The 19,534-nt window shown below is 42.8% G+C and overlaps 2 protein-coding genes across 7 annotated transcripts in view; one reads left to right on the top strand and one right to left on the bottom strand.

Annotated features, from left to right (window-relative positions):
- The window catches only part of ldlrap1b (low density lipoprotein receptor adaptor protein 1b), a 33,861-nt gene extending 19,884 nt beyond the window's left edge, over positions 1–13,977 (top strand). For 2 of the 5 annotated variants that reach the window (XM_061794665.1, XM_061794666.1), the window contains exons 6-9: positions 2,057–2,152; positions 3,988–4,121; positions 5,366–5,400; positions 12,754–13,977. In XM_061794665.1, the coding sequence (XP_061650649.1) occupies positions 2,057–2,152; positions 3,988–4,121; positions 5,366–5,400; positions 12,754–12,898 (410 nt within the window). In that variant the 3' untranslated portion in view covers positions 12,899–13,977. Of the gene's footprint in view, positions 1–2,056; positions 2,153–3,987; positions 4,122–5,365; positions 5,401–12,350 lie in introns of all 5 variants that reach the window. The other 3 variants (XM_061794667.1, XM_061794669.1, XM_061794670.1) reach the window with 3 other exon arrangements.
- Positions 13,978–14,109: 132 nt separating this feature from the next.
- LOC133487681 (uncharacterized) lies at positions 14,110–18,402 on the bottom strand. 2 transcript variants are annotated; one of them, XM_061794664.1, is made up of 7 exons: positions 17,794–18,399; positions 16,648–17,152; positions 16,295–16,546; positions 16,090–16,226; positions 14,999–15,099; positions 14,801–14,891; positions 14,110–14,737 (listed from the first exon to the last, which is right to left on the bottom strand). In XM_061794664.1, exons 2-7 carry the CDS (start codon positions 17,083–17,085, stop codon positions 14,608–14,610), a joined length of 1,149 nt encoding a protein of 382 aa, XP_061650648.1. In that variant the 5' UTR covers positions 17,086–17,152; positions 17,794–18,399; the 3' UTR covers positions 14,110–14,607. The 2 variants fall into 2 exon arrangements, with proteins under 2 accessions (XP_061650648.1, XP_061650647.1); XM_061794663.1 differs by having other exon boundaries at positions 16,295–17,152; positions 17,794–18,402.
- Between the last annotated feature and the right edge of the window lie 1,132 nt (positions 18,403–19,534).

The following is a 19,534-nucleotide window of genomic DNA, read 5'->3' as shown; positions in this document are numbered from 1 at the left end:
TTTTATTAGCGGTTTAAAAAAAAAATTAAAAAAATGCTTTAATCATGTGAAGCACATTGAGTTACCTTGTGTATATATTGTGTAAATGCGCTCTATAAATAAATTTGCTTTGCTTTGCTTAGTGTGGTGCCAAGAATTGTGCCTCACACATATTGTAAGCCTAAAAGGAGTTAAACTTCACATTTCCCAAACTCTGCTTATTCTATCGCCACTCTTTACCACCACATCAATACAGTGCCAGCAAAGTAGAATGGATGCTCACTGGGTTACAGTGGGAAGAACGTTTTTTTTTCCCCTTTTAAAGTAGTAGTCTCTTATAGGAAGGAAGCAAAAAAATAATGGGGTGGGGGGACCCCAGAGAATCAAAGCAGGAAGAGTGTGTCTGTATAAGAAACAAAACTAAGCAGCCAAACACTCCCACCACCCCCACTTGACCACAATCCCCTGCCCTGCATCACTCCGCATACTACAATTCCGATTAGCTTCAAAACATGTGGGTCTGTATAATATTCACCAAACAACTACTGGTAACTCCCAAAAGGCGTACCGTATTAAAAGGCGCAGTCTCAGTTACGGGGTCTATTTCTGGATTTAACATATAAGGCGCACCGTATTATTGGGCGCAGGCATGGTAAAACATATGCTAGCTTAAAACATACGGTAGCATGTATGCACGCTAAAACAATGTTTTTAAAAAGGCAGCGGGAGCAAAACTGAGTTCGGTTGTACTTTATTGAAGTATTTAACAATGTACTCACGTTATTTTTTCGATCAATCCTCATCCATCAAAGTCCTCATGTGCTGTATCCGAAATGAACAGCTGGGCGAGTTCTCCATCAAACACGGCAGGTTCCCTCTCGTCATCGTCCGAGTCGGTCTCGTTGCTGAGGAGCCGCTTGCGAACCGCTTGCGAACCATGGATTCGTTGATCTTGAATTCTCTCGCGGCTGCTCGATTCCCATGTTCCTCCGCGTAACTGATAGCTTGCAGTTTAAACTGTGCTTCGTAAGCGTGTTTCTTCGTAGGTGCCGTTTTCGGGGGTCCTTAGCCAAACCGATGTTGTTTTTCACAATGGACACCCTGGCGCTATATACCTACTGGGGGCGTGGCTTTAGCGTCCTCCTTCACGCACCCGCCCGCATGCTGTCCTCAGCCACGTCCGCTTTTCCTCTGTATAAGCAGCGTGTCGGCAGGAAATGCTCCCAGTCAGTCAAGCGGTCTGACTGAAAAACCAAAACAAGTCAAACGGAGCGCTCATCACACAACAACATTTATAGGTGTTGGAACGCGGTGCACACATAAGGCGCGCCGCATTATTAGGCGCCCCGTCCATTTTGGAGAAAATGTAAGACTTTGAAGCCTTATTGTCGTGAAAATACGGTCTCTTGACATGGTGCCATGTTTATTACAGACAAATCTGGACCATAACCAAAGATGACACATTTTTCACACTGCTCGCACGAAGATGTCTGGGCTTATGGGACAACCAGCAAACCATACATACATCCTTCTACTGCTGCTATTATCACTATTACTCCTACCACAATGTGTATGCATGTTACATATATTTGTATAGGAGACCAAATTGAAAGTGTACAGAGAATATGATGCCACTAGGAATATTAGTGAATTAGTTATTGTCCTTGTTGAATTGTGCAATGGTAAACTTTAGCAGCTGAGAATGTTTGGCACAAGGCTCTTGGGTGTTAAACAAATGCACTGCCGGTTAAATTGAAATGCTGCAATCACTATTACATGAAGTGGATGTTGTTATTTTTGCAGTCCACTGCCTCACAATTCATGCAAACCCGAATAATTACGCTAATTATCTGCCAATTGTTCCTTCTTATGTGTTCAAACACATTATTGTATGTGTGACTGGTGGAACATTTCTTCTTTTTTTTCCCCCCCAGCCACTAGATGAGTACACAGTTGTGCAAGGACAAATCACCCCATTGTTACAGCTTTCCTGTGTCGTAGCCATCTGACCTTTTCTATAACTGCGCCGTGTCTCTTGGTCCACACCCTTTGAACCCCTGTGTTGCCGCCTATGCAGAAAAGGAGAAGCGAGTGAAGTCCGGTTCAGATGGTGAAGGAGTCAACAGCTCCCAGTCAGACAGCTCAGCGAGCCTTGGCAGCCTGAAGGAAGGAGGTCAGTCATGTCACCTAACATCATGCTTTCTGGAACAGAAATCAGCCACTTGTCAAAGGTTGGCTGTAGTTCAGCTAACAGCCTGGGGGTTTCTTTCTACTCGGCTTCATTGTAATGCACAGAAAAGGACATTAAAGGTGAATGCACATGGCGATAGTGAATGGTAGGATGCTTTCTTGCATTTAGAAACGGTAGATAACAGCTCTTGTTTGTTTACAAACCACTAGAGTAAATGTTTTCTGCGACCTCATTGTTCACTCAAATCCTCGTAAGAATCTACTCTTCATGGCTTGTGAGCAGAAAGCTATTGGCATCTCATTGAGCTTAACATCCTTTAAGGCATCATGAGCTGTGGGTATTGTCCTTGCTGAGATAAGGCACATCCTGCTGCCAGTGGCACAATGGCTGCAATCCCCATTCGCATGCATGCATGCGTGTGTGCACTTGGTACATCAAATATTCAATCCTCACGTTTTCTCTGATCCATTTCATAACGTAGGGTTTAGCTTGATGCTAGTCCAGCAACGACTGACATCAGCTTTGTACGCATGCTTCCAGCCAAATGCCCTGAAGCTAGAAAGGGATCTCTGAAATGTGTTCTGACACCGTATTTGGGAGGAGAACAGATTTTTGGGAGGGGCGAAAGACGCATTTGGATTTCATACTATGCCTCTAAACAGACAGTGTGTCATTGTGGAAATGATTCTTGTAAATACAATTGGCATCATTCATACACGGTTGAAGCCTCTGTGCTAGTACTGGCACAGAATGAGAACAGCTCAGTATTGTCGCCATCACAAGCTTATATTTCTGCCCCCTTTACTCTGCCTGATCACGCAGCATGCCACCGAGTCGCTGAGACTCTGGATCGCTTTTGCCACGAAATTCGATACTCTCCAGGCAACTAAACAACAGCTTGGTGTTTTCTCTGTAACCCACTCCTACCTTCACAGATTACAGGTCCATTAGCAGTTATACCTGCAAAATGGCACATTTCGGTCAATACTTTAAAGCCTGTGCAGACAGAAATGAGAGAAGTTTATGGGAATTGTATTACAGGCACACAAATGCGGTTTTCTTTCAATTACAAATTACAGGTCATTGGAGGGTCAGGCAAAGATATTGTTTGACTTTAAAAAGTGAGATGTTAGCTTTAGAGAGAGTGGCGTTTTAACTGTTCTCAGTGGACACCATTAGCTTAAAGAGTGCTCAAATATTAGGGTTTGACATATTATTGGCGCACAATCACCTGGTAAGTGCAGCTCATTTCAGGTCCATGCTGACAATGTGCTACAGTTGGGTTATTCCAAGCTCACTCATCACATATTGCACAGATGGCAAACTCTATGAGATACATTAGATGCTCAGTATTAATAAGGATAATTAAACCTTAACATACAATGTTGCATGGTCATTGAATTGCACGTGTATATATAGCGCTTTAACTACACCATACGGTGCCAAAAGTGCTTTACAAAACCTCACGTTTCACCCATTCACACACACACACTCATCCACCAATGGGCGGCTGCTGCCATGCAAAGCGCTGCCAGCCCCATTGGGAGCAAATTAGGGTTCAGTGCCTCAGGGAGACTTCGACAGCAGACCGTTTCAGCTGGGATTCGAAGTGGCGACCCTTCGCTCACTAGACAACCTGCTCTACCAACTTGGCAACAGCCGCCCCAATATCAATCGGTTAGCATCTGTAGGATGTCAACTACACACTGCTATTTATGGTTCTGTGAACACAACATAATGCATTTATGGGTGTGTATGAAAAAATACACCTGTCAAATGTGTAAAATTGTCCTTTTTGTGTCGGTTTTGTTTTGCAGAGGTAACCGCAACAAAACTCCTAGATTTGGCAGAAGGCGCCAATGTAACGTTGGTCAGCTCAGGAACAATACCAATGGATTTGAATTCCTTCACAGTGCATAATCATGCAACTGAGAACAACAATACAGTATGGGTAAGACAAGCGTCAACCAATCAATTCGTTTCAGTTGTACAGCTTTGATACGGTTAGACACTACAGTAATTACAACTTTGATTGATTGGCTATAATGCAGCTGTACTCTTCTGCTGCTGCTCCAGTGGGAAATTATTCATTTTATGTTACAGCCTTATTCCAAAATGGAATACATTTTTCCCTCAAAATTCTTAATACCCCACAGTGACCACCAAAAAAGAAAAAAAGGTCATTATTTTTTATTTAGATTTTTTTTTTTTTTAAATAGGCGGTACAGAAAATGGATTGCTGGATGGATGCAAATGTATTAGAAATAAAAACAAAAACTTAAGTATTCACAGCATTTGGCAGAAATTCCAGCTTCACAATAATGCCACACGCTTTGCACACCTATCTTTGGGCATGTTCGCTCATTTCTCTTTGTAGTGGCTCTCAAGCTACATCAGGTTCCATGGGGAGCGTTCATACGCAGGCATTTTCAAGCCACTCAAGGACATTCACAGAGTTGTCCTGAAGCCATGCCCTTGGTATCTTGGCTGTGTGCTTGGAGTCAAGTCAAGAGCACTCTGCTGCTGCCGAAAAGCATCCCCAGAGCATGCTTCACTGAAGGGACGGACGGTATTGGTGAGGTGATGAGCAGTGTCCGGTTTCCTCCCAGCAGGACATCTGGCATTCAACACCAAAGAGTTCAATCTTTGTTTTCATCAGACCAGAGAGTTTTTTTTTTTTCTCATGATCATGACATCTTCAGATGTCTTTGGGCTAACTTCAAGTGGGCTGCCTTGTGCCGTTTACGAAGGAGTGGCTTCTATCTGGGATGCCTTCATGGCATAAAGCTGTGAAAACTTATTTCTTTGCTTCTTATTTGAAATAAATTTGCAAAGATCTTATAAGCTTTTTCACATTGTCATCTAGGGGTGTTGTGAGTAGGATTTCTGTGGGGAAAAATGAATGAAATTCCTTTTGAAATAATGCTGTAACGTAACCTAAAATGTGGAAAAGGTGAAGTGCTGCGAATCCTTAGGACATAAACTGTAAGCTGAGCTGGACAATTGCCTAGTGAGCACATCCCTGCTCCCTGTTGCATAGTTTCAGAGGGAAAGAAGACATTTCATCTACTCTCCTATTTAAGATTGAGAATGGCAAGAAGTGCGTGTGCATTTACATGTGAGTGTATGTATGCAAGTAACTGGCCTACTATTTATCTGATTTAGAAATTAACCTTTCTGTGTTCTGTCTGTCAGGAGCTTGAGGATGGTCTAGATGAGGCCTTTTCAAGGTAAACCGATACCCCTTTCTAAAATTAATTAATTCATGCATTTATTTTATTTTTGTTTGTTTTAAAACCAATGAATTCTAGTTTGAGCAAAACAATGTGTACGTTGGAAGTAGCGATGGGTGGCAGGCACCTCCCTTAAATCGTGCTGCTTTTGTACCTCCGCTTACATCATCTCAGTACCACATGTTGATTGAACTTAGGTTTCTGAATGGTTTTTAGGCAGAGACACATTGATGAGGGCGTTGTAGTACAAACCTGAAAGAAAGTAATATATTTGAAATTCAACGCGGCTATTGTGTTGCAATACTGACCTGCATTTAATCTCACCAGCCACAACATTAGCTACCGTATTTTCACGACCATAAGGCGCACTTCAAAGTCTTAAATTTGATCCAAAATGGACGGGGCGCCTGATAATGCGGCGCGCCTTATGTGTGCACCGAGTTCCAAAATCTGTAAATGTTGTTGTTGTGACTTTGATGAGCGAGCGCTCCGCTTGACTGACCGACACGCTGCTTATATCGAGGAAGGCGGACGTGACGGAGGACAGCATGCGGACGTTAAAGGGGGAAGGGTACGCGGGAAAGAGGACGCTAAAGGCACGCCCCCAGTAGGTATATAGTATGTGCGTTGTGCAAAACACCATCGGTTTGGCTAAGGACCCCCGAAAATGGCACCTACGAAAAGACACAGTTTAAACTGCAAGCTATCAGTTTCGCTGAGGAACGTGCCTGCGCCCAATAATACGGTGCGCCTTATGCATGTGTTAAATACAGAATTGGACCCCTAACTGAGACTCCGCCTTTTAATACGGTGCGCCTTATGGCCGTGAAAGTCCGGTACCTCTGAACAATCTAATCAGAGCCAACACGAGCGGAAACTGAGATGACGCTTTTAAAAAGAAACATTTTGGGGATCATTCGTTTATCTAGGAGCAAAATAACCACTCAAATATTACAAAGACCCCCAACTGTCCTGCAGTGTATGACATCAATTATCTAACTTTTTGGTCTTAAAGGATGCTGTGAGGGAATCTAGGGCTGTTTTAGGTACTCGGCTATTCTTTTTTTTTTTTTTAATGGTGAAATGACATTGCATGTGGTTGGATATATTAGTCTGCTATTCATAGAAATCAATTCAACTTTTATTATTAATCTAGTGCTATAACCAAAACTAAGGACTTTTTAAAAATTCGCATTTTATCAGTATTTGGATGGTGACGCCTCATTTTTTTGCAGTCAGTTTTTTTGGGATTCTTTTGCCATCTAGTGGTAGTTACGTTCACTGCATTTTGTGATATTTAAACTGGATTTACACTGCAGGTCAAAATGCCCAATTCCGATTGTTGCATGCATACAGCATATCTTTCTGTGTCGGGGCAGCACAGTGGCCGAGTGGTTAGCATGTCTGGCTCTCACGGTTGTGGGTTTTAATCTCTTCTCTGGCTTTCCCTGTTCTGTCTGTGACTGCTCGAGGTTTCTCAGGTTGCTCCGGCTTCCTCCCCCCATTCTTAAAGCATCCATGTAAGGTTAATGGAAGACTGTGAATTGTTCAATTGCAATTGGCTAGCAACCAATCGCCTCTCTCCCAAAGTCAGCTGGGTTAGGCTCCACCCTATCTGCATTTACAGGTACAGTGGGGCAAAAAGGTCTTTAGTTAGCCACCAATTGTGCAAGTTCTCCCACTTAAAAAGAGGACAGAGGCCTGTAATTGTCATCACAGGTATACCTCACCTATGAGAAAATCACATTGTCTGAGTTTTAAAGAAGTTATGGTGTAAAATAAGTATTTGGTCAATAACTTTGTTATATACCTTTTGTTGGCAATGACAGACGTCAAACGTCTTGACAAGGTTTTCGCACACTGTTGCTGGTATTTTGGCCCATTCGTCCATGCAGATCTCTAGAGCGGTGATGTTTTGGGGCTGTCACTGGGCAACACAGACTTTCAACTCCCTCCAATGATTTTCTACGAGCTTGAGATCTGGAGCCTGGCTAGGCCACTGGAGGACCCTGAAATGCTTCTTACAAAGCCACTCCTTTGTTGCCCGCGCAGTGTGTTTGGGATCATTGTCATGCTGAAAGACGCAGCCACATTTAATATTCAACGCCCTTGCTGGCGGTTTTCACTCAAAATCTCACGATACATGGCCCCATTCATTCTTTCCTTTTCACGGATCAGTCGTCCTGGTCCCTTTGCAGGAAAAACAATGTTTCTACCCCCTTGCTTCACAGTAGCTATGGTGTTCTTTGGATGCAACTCAGCATTATTTCTCCTCCCAATAGCACAGGTTTTTAGCAAAAAGTGTTATTTTGGTTTCATATGACATTCTCCCAATCCTCTTCTGGATCATCCAAATGCTCTCTAGAAAACTTCCGACGGGCCTGGACATGTACTGGCTTAAGCAAGGGCACACGTCTGGCATTGCAGGATTTGAGTCCCTGGCGTCTTAGTGTCTTACTGATGGTAGACCTTGTTACTTTGGTCCCAGCTCTCGGCAGGTGGCATGTGGTTCTGGGATTTTTGATCATTTTGACCCCATGGGGGTGAGATCTTGCGTGGAACCCCAGATCGTTAAAGATTATCAGTGGTTTTGTATGTCTTCCATTTTCTAATAATTGCTCCCAGGCTGCTTACCTATCACAGATTCCGTCCTCCCAGCCTGGTGCAGGTCTACAAGTTTGTTTCTGGTGTCCTTTGACAGCTCTTTGGCCTTGACCATAGTGGAGTTCGGCGTGTGACTGTTTGAGGTTGGGGAAAGGTCTCTTGTATACTGATGGGTTCAAACAGGCGCCATTAATACAGGTAACAAGTGGAGGACAGAGGAGCCTCTTAAAGAGGTAGTTACAGGTCTGTGAGAGAGGGCCAGAAATCTTGCTTGTTTGTAGGTGAGCAAATACTTATTTTCCACTGAAATCTGCTAATAAATTCTTTACAAATCAGTGATTTTCTTGATTTGAATTTTTGTATTCCCAGTGATTTGAGTTATCAAGAAAATCATGGGAAATGGCCAGATATTAGCACTGAAATTAAACTCGGTAGCTATCTTTGTGTGTAGGTGATCATTCTGGTAGAGGTGTGTAGATCCTTTATATGGTTGGGCCTGTGTTGGACAGTCAGGCCACAGTATTGTGGTCAAGTGCTGCCAGACCATGTGGCCCATTTGGAAGACCGTCAAGGGGGGCAAGATGTTAGGATGCGGTAAGCTGTTTGAGCCTCTGCGCCACGCTCACAGACCGCTGTGCGACCCATTCCCCGTTTCCGCATTGTAGAGCAGAATAGGCCGACGCCAGTCCGAAGGCAGGCTGTTAAGCCTGACCCAGGCGGGTCTGGGTCAGAGCCATCCCTGGTGGTGAAGGACTGACGTCTGGAATCGGGAGGTTCTCGTTTTCCACTCCATGTTCCTTTTTGCAATCGGCCAAACGTGCTGCATCGGAGCTGGACTCTTCAATGTCATCCGGCGTGCTGCACGGAAGGTGGAGACGAGACCCGTCGTTGAGTGACTGTTGAGGTTCTTGTGCGCGGCAAGCCAGAGACGGTGCGGCTCCTTTTGCGGCAGAGCTCAGATGGTTGGATGCCTGCCAGAACGAACAGGTTGTCCTTTGGAGTCACTATGCGCAAAGCATCGTTAATAGGTCTGCCAGGGAGGCGAGTGTGAGTGGGCGCAGCATTCGGCAGCGAAGTGGACTAAAGCCAGGGTGGCTGTGCTTAATGTTGTGGCACCAGCACCCCATCCAAATCCTACTAATCGCCTTGAGCCCAACACGTGCTGGCAACTTTTTGCGTAGAAGCAAGGGCGGTCTAATATATTTTTCAGATCTCCTCATTGAGATTACAGCAAGATCGTCTTGCCGGCGTAGATCCAGTCTGTGCTTTTACGCTGGAATGAAATTGGCAGATATCGGATACGCATCTGATTGGTGTCCATTTTTAGAAGTGGCCTGATTTTGATGTGAAAATTTGGTTCCATATGTTTTTTTTTTTTTCTTTAGGCTGCCATGACTCTTTTCCAATTGTGCTGCTTGGGAGCAAACATCTGAATTGTCACTTGGACTGAGCAGAGTAAAGCAATGTTTATAGAGTACAGTCTTGAAAGTTGTGTGGTCGATTGGAATTGCCCCAGCCGGTATATGCCATCCAGTAAGTAATCTGAACAGAGCTGTGATTAATTGACAATTTTAGTCTACATGCACGCCCGTGACCCTAGTGAGGATGAGCGGGTTGGATCGATGCCTGCAACAAAGTTATCACGCTGTCGAGTGGTGCATGCAACCCTTCTCTCCCCCCCCCCCCCCCCCCGGTCTATTGGTTTGCTGAATGGTTAAGAGTATAGAGAGTACATGCAAACAAGTACCTAGAGGCAATTATTCTTATTAAATTTTTTTTTTCTGTAATCAGATGATTATTTTTCTCCACACGCTATAATTAAACCCAAACATCGTAAATCTTCCACTCTCTGTTGAATGAGAATGCTTGCTCCCGGCATGAGCAGCGATAGAGCTGTTCTATAATTGAAGGCTGATTTAGGGCCAGGTTCATGTTGTCCATCAGGAATAAAGTCCTTGTGCTGGAAATTGTTGTTGTGCAGGAGAAAACCGCTCCTGCTTCTCCCATGCGTCCGGCATGCAGGTGAATCTGTTGTATAAACTTCCACTTCCACGATTTTCTTGTAACACTGCGTGGCAGTTCGTGAGATGACGTACATTTTATTCTACGGTTGTTTTAGGGTGGATGAAAACTGTAGTTAATCAACTTCCCCGCTAGTTAAAATAACTACAGTCTTTACTGTGCTTATATCGATTTCAGTGCACGAAAAAAACCAAAAATCTAAAATGTCACACACCAACCAAATACTGTAGCGGAGCTGCCAAACGTTACGGAACGTCCGTATTTTGTTCCGGAAATCACTGAACGTTGACTCGTTTCGGCCGTAACGCTGATCGTTCCGGATATTGGGGGGGAAAAAAACCAGCGTCTGACATTACCGGCGTGTACTAATTGAACATCTGCTTGACGCACGCTTTTTTTATTGCAACCCCGGCTACCAAGCCGCGGAAGCAAAAGTTCTCTTTGGTGTCGATGCATTGTAAGTCACTGATCTTCGCCTCCGTGGTAGCGAATAAGCTTCTTACACGCATCGTTTCCGTTTTCACGAAGGTGAGGGCGAGTCGTGGATAGGAAAAGACCGAAGGCATGGTGCTAATTGCTAAGCTGTCGTTATGCAGTCGCAAAACATCGAAGTAAGTGATTTAGTGGGACAATACACTTGTCTGGCTCGAAGCGTGTTTCCACGGAGAGTAACGGGTCAAAATAACAGTCAATTAATACGTGTTTAGAGAGATGAATATTAATATAATACACATCCACACAGGATGCCCCATCTGAACCGGAAATGACTCGGTACGTCACGGCCTCAGTCACTTCAGAACGTGGGCACGTCAAACGTATATTATTATGATAAATACAAATTTGTAATTAGTCCAACAATAGGGGAAATTTGCATCGTTTCAGCAGCAATTGTGGATATAGGAAATATAAATGCAAGAGAAGACGAAATGACATTTCTTCTTCTTCTTCTTCTTCTTCCATGTGCTTCTTGTACTGCTTTAACAACTTGTTTTTTGTTACCAGGGTTGAAAACAGAATTGGCAAAGGTGAATTAATCCATATTTGTGATGATGATGGAAGGTCGAAATCTCATACTGGTACTTTGATTCACGCTGCAACTGCGTCCACCATTACAAGGTTGACGTAATAAAAACATTCAAACGACAAATATTGAAGCCGTAATTTATTCACGATTATGACAGTGGCGTGGAAATGGTCTGACAGATTTTTGAAAATATGGGCAAATTGTTCTGGAGGTGAATTTTTATAGGTTGGCAGCTCTGGGGAAGGTGGTGGACATGGTGGTAGTATACTAGGTGCCCAGTAAGAGCAGCTGCTGTTGGCCACAGCTCTCACCCAGACACTCAAAACGCCACTCCACCAAGCCCCGTGTCTTAAAGGCACATGCATGTGGAGTATTTTCCGTACATTTTTTTCAAATTTGTTTACAGTGTGTTTTACTAAAAAAATGTTTAAAGCATGTGGGATGACTAAAACTACATTTATTTAAATATGGTTTCTCTATATTGCAGATTTCCACCGATTGCGGGTGGGTCTCGAACGTGTTGCAAGTGTGGATATATAATGTATACCGAATTTCTGCCAACGCAGGGGCGTCAAACTCATTTTTGTCTCGGGCCGCATTGTAGCGGTTTCCCTCAGAGGGCCGTTAGAACAGTGAAATGCTTCATCACCAAATCACATTATTACCATTACACAACAAATTGAGGGATGACTAGTTTTGAAATCACAAGACAAGGATAATAGTTTGTTCAAGTATTGTTTAAGTTGCTGTAGAAGAAGGGTTTGGCAACAGAAAAATGCAATATGGCAACATTGTTTATTATTATGACAATTTGGAAGTTGGGTACAGATTTTAGCAAAAATCACGGAAGTTGACGAGCATGAAATCTTCTCTTGTCCGGCCAGCTCTGATCGGTCAAGTTGTAGCCTGTTCAAGGTTGACAGAAGTGTTTTGCTTTTCCGGGCTGTGAAGAACTGCTCAACTGTATACTGCTGCAAGCTGAATTGGTTATGGTTGACCCTATCTATACCCAATGAGAGCGTTTTTGTCTGAATACCCGTCACATTGGATAATTTCACCTTTAAACCGAACCAACCTCAGTCTAGTGAAATGGGAAAAATCCCACATCAGTTTTATCTGGCACAAACGGTCACTTCTCTTCCTCATTCATATACTTGGTTAGAACTTAATGTTGCATTGCATTAGTAAGCAATGGAACGTTAAGGTAGCCAGTGAAATGGGTAGTGCAAATTCATCTCTTTAGAACAAATTTGAACTGTTACCTGACTTGTGATGTTTACCCCCCCCCCCTTTCCAGCCGCAGTCTGGATAGCTTTGAATCCTGCTCAGGTAACAATGTCATTTAGTGGATCTAGTTAGATCCACCTCATCGTCCCTCCTCATTTGTTTGGATATTCATATGGCACCAGATTCATTCCAACATGCCACCAACCATTAGCGCTGCTCAGAACTCTTAAGAAAAACAGAGAGAATGGAGTCCACTCACTCATCATCCTACGCTGTTTCTCATCTGCCTGCTAGAGAATCACACTTTTGCTATTAACTTATTGTCAAAATGTGGACATGAGCGTTTCATGCAAAGACACTTCTGTAGTCACGTGGCTCATCTTTACATCCGTACCTTGCTGTTCCCAAGCGTTCTCAGTTCTGTGCATTTCTAATGGTCTCCTTTAAATGTCTCTTGCTGTGTCCCCTCCCAGACTCGCTGAGTCTCGCACTAACCCCCAGGTCCTGGACATTGGGGTAAACCCTCAGGATTTCACCACTGATGAGTGCCTATCCCCGGGCAAATGGGACCAGGAAGACACAGACTTCCCAGCACAAAAAGACTCTCCAGGGTTCTAATTGACAGCTTCCGCCAAGATAGAGACCGACAGGGAAAACGACGAAGACAGCTGGGGGGTTTCCACAGCCCATTGACTTCACCTGATGGTTCAGACCGGCGGCTCTCAGGTGCTTCTGCATCGACTCAACCAGAGGTTGACACAAGCAGGCCAAAGCAATATGAAAATATGAAACCAGTTTATTTTCTACAAAAACCCGCAGTCATTTGATGTTTGTTACAGTCGGTGTATTTCTTTTTACATCTCATCAATTCACTGTATGTATTGTGCTTGTGGATATATATATATTTTTTTTCTTCCTTTCCCCCCCCCCCCCCTTACACCATGTTTAAGAGTTGAGTTTTATGTGAGGCAAGAGAACTAGAACTTCAGTTTAGCACAACAGGTCGATTGTCTAAAAGTGTACTGTTAAGGATGTCGATGTTTCAGTTTTACTCCATGGTGAATGTCACCAAAGCACCAATATTCTCTCATATTGGGCAACACTTGTTGCTACCTGTGTGCATCGAATACAGGCTTTAAGGAAATGCATGAATGTGTATGAGAGAAGATAAATGACAATCCTATTCCCCCCCACCTCCCAAATGCAAAATCTATTTTTGCACTGTGCACGTATCCATGTTTAAAAGCACATCTTTCATGTAAGGGAATTTAATGTCAAAATGATTTCTGTAACCTATGTTCATTCATACCTTGAATAGAGTGGAGTAACCTTTCTTACTTGCATTATATAAACACCTTTAGCATTTAGATGGCTGCTTAAATTCACCATAAGAAGTCTAGCACAGAGACATGTTGGTGGAACACTGAAGTCTCCATACTGTATTTCCAATGATTTAAAAAAACAAACAAACTGATAATGCCTGATGGCTTTATTCCTTTGTCCTTTGCAAACCCCAGAAGCCACATTGACTGTGCTAATAAGAACCATTCAAAAAATGGGAGGGCAGTGTATTCAACTGTTTGGTGCATTGATCAATTTTTTGGGGGCTTCACACTTCAGTGTTATTTTTGTACCTTTTTGTTTCATGTATGAATTTAACTTAACAGAATTTGCATTAAATTTCAATATGAAATACATTTGCTCATGTAGATTTGTTTGTAAACTATTTCTTTTAAAAACTCAAATTCCTTTAGTTTGACGAATGCTCTATTAGGTTTCAGAATCTTTGTGAAAGTGGTAAAAGTATTTGACGTTACGTTTCTACTTTCATTTGCTATACAGTATTCTGATTGATGTATTTTACTTGCATTGTGTAGTCAATTCCAGAGCTCAGCTCTAGCAACAACCAGAAAATATTTGTTTAGTCAAAATTGAATTTACTATATTCAATAATGTTTTTAAGTTGATCTCCCACCATGATGCAAATGCTATAATTATCAGTTTTACTTGGCATTTAACAACAGATTATGCATATACAGATGTACGCCCAAAATGTTATACATCTAAAAAAAGTGCAACATTTCACAGCAAGTACAAAAACACAACACTTTAAAGTACAAGTACTGTTTGAATTCTAGTAAAATTGCAAATATTAAAATGCTCATTGAGCTGAATAATTTTCACATCAAAATTCAGCAAACATGCATTCAATTTCACATCTATAATAAAGGATTGTCAACTCTGAAAACACAACACATTTAGTATAGAAACATAAAAGTGCAAATGTAACAGGAAGTACCATTACAACAATTGAAAGAATAAAACACTTAGGGAACTGGACTTCTTTCGAAGACTTTCTGCACTTTTTCAAAGCGCTTGTGAGTTCCCATGTTCTTGGCCTGCCATTCGTGGAGGGACATTTTCATTTCAGGGTTCCTTAAGTGTGCCTTGTAGTTCCTGGAAGGAAGTTTCATGTGTAAATTTCACGAGTCCTCAAAGTGCAACGAGAGAGCGGTATACCTGCACGTGAGGTCCGAGGGATGTTGCCATGGTCTTCCAGAGGAATCGTGCCCGACATGCGTCATGAGACCCCACAGCTCGCTAACAGCATCTTTAGAAAAGACATCAGCATTGTTACAACTACTAAAAGTAACACAGTGCTGTAGTTGTGACTGCAGTGCACCCTATGTAGAAGCTTGGAGGAAGCCCTGCCATTACCTTGCGCAGCATCTGAAGCCTCACTGATGTGTCTGTGAACTGACTGGACGTACATCCTTTTCTCTCGCTCCCAATCCTCCTCAGTGTTTAACACCACCTGCCTGGAAAAAAATTGGAGATCAGCGATGACCTCGCTGGGACACTTTCAATACACAATATCAACAAAAGCATTGGGACACTTGCAGTAAGTGAAAATACAATTTTGTTGGTCGTCTCTTCTGTGCCCACAAAGGTAAGAAGCATGGAATTGTTCACAATGTTGCAATTATCCTTTCATTCGTTCCAAGGCGCTCAATTAACTAACCCATTAAGAAGAGAGTTGGACAGGCGTGTCTCAATACTTTTGTCCATATAGCGGCCTCACATAATAAACATATCACATACCACGTGTGATTACGTTGGAGTGAGTGGTTCTGAGGAGCGCAGTTTCCAATGGTTATCCATCCAAATTGTCTACATTATGGTTACTGGTGAGAGGTGAGCTCAAGTTGACTGGGAAAGAGGCGGTGTTCTTGCTGGACTGGTTCCCAGTCAGTCAATCGCACGGCACAAAGACAAACAACAACTCACATTGACACCTGTGGACAGGTGTTGGAGTTTCCAATTCATCTCCCCATTCCTTTTTGGAATGTGGAAGGAAGCTATCGATAACAATCGATAAATGTGAATATTTTTCCCCAAATGTAGTTACCAAAAAAATGGTAAAAAAAAAAAAGTTCAATTGAATTTATAGTTTATAAGGCGACGGACATACTGGTCCGGCCCACTTGAGATCAAATTGGGTTGGATTTGACCCGCAAACTAAAAGGAGTTTGACACCCCTGCTTTACAGGCGCCGTAGCATATTTTGCAATAATTTAACAATACATTTGTAATTGTTGTTTGCAGCAGTGTACAACTGCATTGCATCATACTGACAGCATGGGTTGAATATTTTGGTTCCCTTCAGTCAATTATAAGAAACACCTTACTGGATTGTACAGATTTACCCAATATTGTGGTCAGTGATTGAGTATATTAAATGAATTAGAAAACGATTAAAAACGACCTCCAAAATAATGTGCTAATCTGTAAGATGCTTGAGTGCTAACCTCCTGGAATGGATGGAGTCTTTACTGGTACTGGGTGTTGATGTGGACAACTGCTTCTTGATGAGATATTTTCCACGAGGTGCAGCTTGTGTACTGCTGAAAGTGGGCTGACCGACAACATGCACAACCGACTGCACCTAAAAAAAAAAAAAAATGACAGCGTCATATGACAAGATAAGATCTGAGAGCGTACTCAACCGCTTACCTGAACCTCCAAGCTGGTGTCATAATTAGAGAAAGGTTTTGTCTCACTTGGCTGCACTTCCTCTCCCTTTTGGTTCCCACTACCGCTCTCCTCCTCTCCGCACACTGACGATTCGAGAACGGGGGGACCGATATTCCACACCTCCTTCGCATCGCCCTCAAAAGATTCCAATGACAACCCGCCCACAGCAGGGTCCGGACTTGGAATTGAGTGAGAAACTTTGGATGGAGGATGGATCGTGTACTCGGCCATCTTTAGAATTAGACGACAGGCAGGTGGGGACTGGAGTGAGCGTGCGAGGCACATGGACAAATAACCCTTATCCACATCATCTTTTACATGAGGATCAGCACCTTTATGGCCGTAAGAGGGATTGAGGCACAAGAGCTCATCCACATCAGAGTCAAAGACAGGCTGATGATGAAAGAGCTCATACTCGAACAAACATGAATTCGTCCCGGCGAGACTCCTGCATGGCTCCGGGGCAGACTTGCATGCCTCATGACTTTTGACTTTGATGGGCAGCGTTTTAGCAAACAGTGAGGGCTGAGAGTGGACGAAAGGGGATTGTTGTCCCGCTGGAGGGCTACAGTAGGACAGGAAACAGCCTTCGTCTGGCGTTGACACCTTTGGACCGAACGCTTTCTTTGCTGGCATCTCATCATGGCTTTCCTGATCGGAATCATCCCATTTCCGCTTGGTTGCACCATTGTTGAAAATCTCAATATGAAAATTAATAAATGGCTCCGGAAACTTGTGCAGGCTCTCTTCAGAAATTGCCACCCTTGCATATGCTGACAAAGGTTTGAAGTGTCTGAAGGTGGCGCCCTTGGACTGCATGATTTTTTTTCCCCAAATCTGTTAAGTCACAATAAAAAATAAAATATGTTAACGAATTTCCCGTTTCAACCAGTATGATCAATAAACCAGCCTTGTAGCTGTATACAGTATATACTTAGGACCATCATTCCAAACCACTGTGGCACGGCAGTAGTGTGCTGTGAGACATCATCAGGAGTGCTGCTGGAAATTATCCACTTTTACTTAACTGGTCGAAAAATGTTTTATTTACTACAATGTGTTTCAATTCATCTATCTATGCCAGCGACATGCAGAGCAATTCAATGCTGTGCCACTACTGCGGATAGCAGAAGGTACAACTAACCCGCGTAAGTAACTGTTGCCAATCACACAACAGAAAGATTTCACACCCAGTAAGTACATTTGTGAGCCAACTGAGACGAGGTCATCATTATTTTAATATACAATATGTAAAATGCGTTTGGTGGTGTGAAGTGAGTTTTACTGAGAGATATATATATATATATATATGATAAAATATGCACCCTGGGTCAATAAAGGTTTGGAAACAGCACAATGTCTGTTGACACGTTCACACAAAACTGCATAATAATTACTCCATCCTGGCACATCTTTTTTGGTCAGATTCCCATAAATTCAAAAATATGATACAAGTCTTCACGAACGGAAATACTTACAAGTTACAGGAACAAGCGTAGTACTTCCACTAATGAAGTTAGTAAGCCCAACAATCTATTTATATAACCCGATGGTTCAGTTTGCGTTACTTCTGACGTGGCGAACAAGTCGGGAGTTCTTTTGAAATTCAAAACTTGACTGCCTCGCGCGCATTTTCAACGCTAACTAGCAGCTACCGGCGACGTTAGCCTCGAAGCTAACGCCGTCGCAAGGACAACCGCGAGTGGGAAGTCCAACTTAGGCGACGTCGACCCTCCACAAACGCGTCGCAGCACTCCGACGAAGTGGGTTTCTTCGAGGCCGTCTGGAACACGACTTGACGAAACTGGCAGGTAGCCACGTTCAGACGTGGGGGCGCTGTTCAAATTCATTTGTTTCAACGCAACGTTTATTTTGTGAAATTCCTCATTGAGTGACAGCAAAGAAAACAAAAAGAAGAGGACAGAGAGAAACAAGAAACATGAAAAGACAGCACAAAAGAAGTCAGAAAAACCAAGAAACAAAGCACTATATGCATAGTGCAAAGACAGTTTTTATACGGGATAGTGATGCTAAATCCTGTGAGGGAGGAACAGGACAATGTAGGCTGGGACAGGACAGGGACAGGAGGGGACGAGAGTAGGACCCGCCTGTGCACCTGGAGTGAGGTGGGAGCGGTTATGTAAATGGGAACGTGCTGTAAGTGAGTGGACATCCCAAGAAGTTCACAAGGTCATGCGAGTTGTTTATAGCAATTGGGGAATGGCCCCACACCGAGCAACTGAGTCTCTAGGGTGCGTGTTTCTCTAAGCCCATCCCATTTTGCTCTTTCACCAGCATCACCCTTTGACCTAGGATAGGAGGCCTGCCATACAAACATATTGCCGGATACCTGTATGTACTGTAGTGAACGTTAACATCTGTAGGGGGAGCTGTAGGACCACATTATTTCATAAATACTGTAGCCCATCTTTCAGGTCCTTTCTGTGTTGAGGCGTTTTTCCATATTTGAATATATATGGCTTGTGTCCTCAGCCAACTAGAAAAATTAAATATAACATATATATATATATATATATATATATATATATATATAGTGTGTGTGAATGTGAGTGCGAATGGTTGTTTGTTTATATGCGCCCTCCGATTGGCTGGCGACCATTTCAGGCAGTACCCTACCTCGTGAGTTAGCAGGGATAGGGTCTCCAGCACGCCTGCGGCCCGAGTGACGATAAGATCTATGGAGCATGGATACAACGGATGGATATTATTATATATATCTTAGCTGTATGTGTTTTTTATGTTTAGAATTTTTGAACAGCTGAAGTTGGTGGTTTTTAGGCTGGCACAAGACAACGCATTCACCACAAATCATTCTTGGATTTGACAACGTCAAAACAATTTCATGTACATATAGACGGTGCCACCAGAAAGTATTCACACCCCTTCATGTTTTTCACATTTTGCTATGTTATAGACTTATTCGAAAGCTGATTTGAGTATAGTTTTCTTTTAAAAAAATCTACACAAAATATCCCATAATGACAAAGTAAAATCATATTTTCAAACATTTGTGCAAATGTATTGAAAATGTAAACATTTAAACATAATTCAGTGGGTACAAAAAATATACAGACCCCCTTAATTTTTTCACTCTTTATCTTTCAGCCATTTGCAAAAATCATTGAAGTATTTTTTTTCCTCATGAATGTACACACATCACCCCATATTGACAGAAAGAAAAAACGGAATTGTTACAAT

This window comes from Phyllopteryx taeniolatus, chromosome 13 (assembly GCF_024500385.1).
Source record: "Phyllopteryx taeniolatus isolate TA_2022b chromosome 13, UOR_Ptae_1.2, whole genome shotgun sequence".
NCBI classification, from domain to species: domain Eukaryota; kingdom Metazoa; phylum Chordata; class Actinopteri; order Syngnathiformes; family Syngnathidae; genus Phyllopteryx; species Phyllopteryx taeniolatus.
This window is presented reverse-complemented; position numbering and strand designations above follow the sequence as displayed.

Excerpts from the sequence above, each read along its gene's own strand:
- LOC133487681 (XM_061794663.1), bottom strand. The coding sequence starts at position 17,134 with ATGCAGTCCAAGGGCGCCACCTTCAGACACTTCAAACCTTTGTCAGCA. Across the intron at positions 16,227-16,294 it reads ACACCAGCTTGGAGGTTCAG|GTGCAGTCGGTTGTGCATGT; the intron begins GTAAGCGGTTGA and ends TTTTTTTTTTAG. Across the intron at positions 15,100-16,089 it reads GACTCCATCCATTCCAGGAG|GCAGGTGGTGTTAAACACTG; the intron begins GTTAGCACTCAA and ends ATTTTTTTCCAG.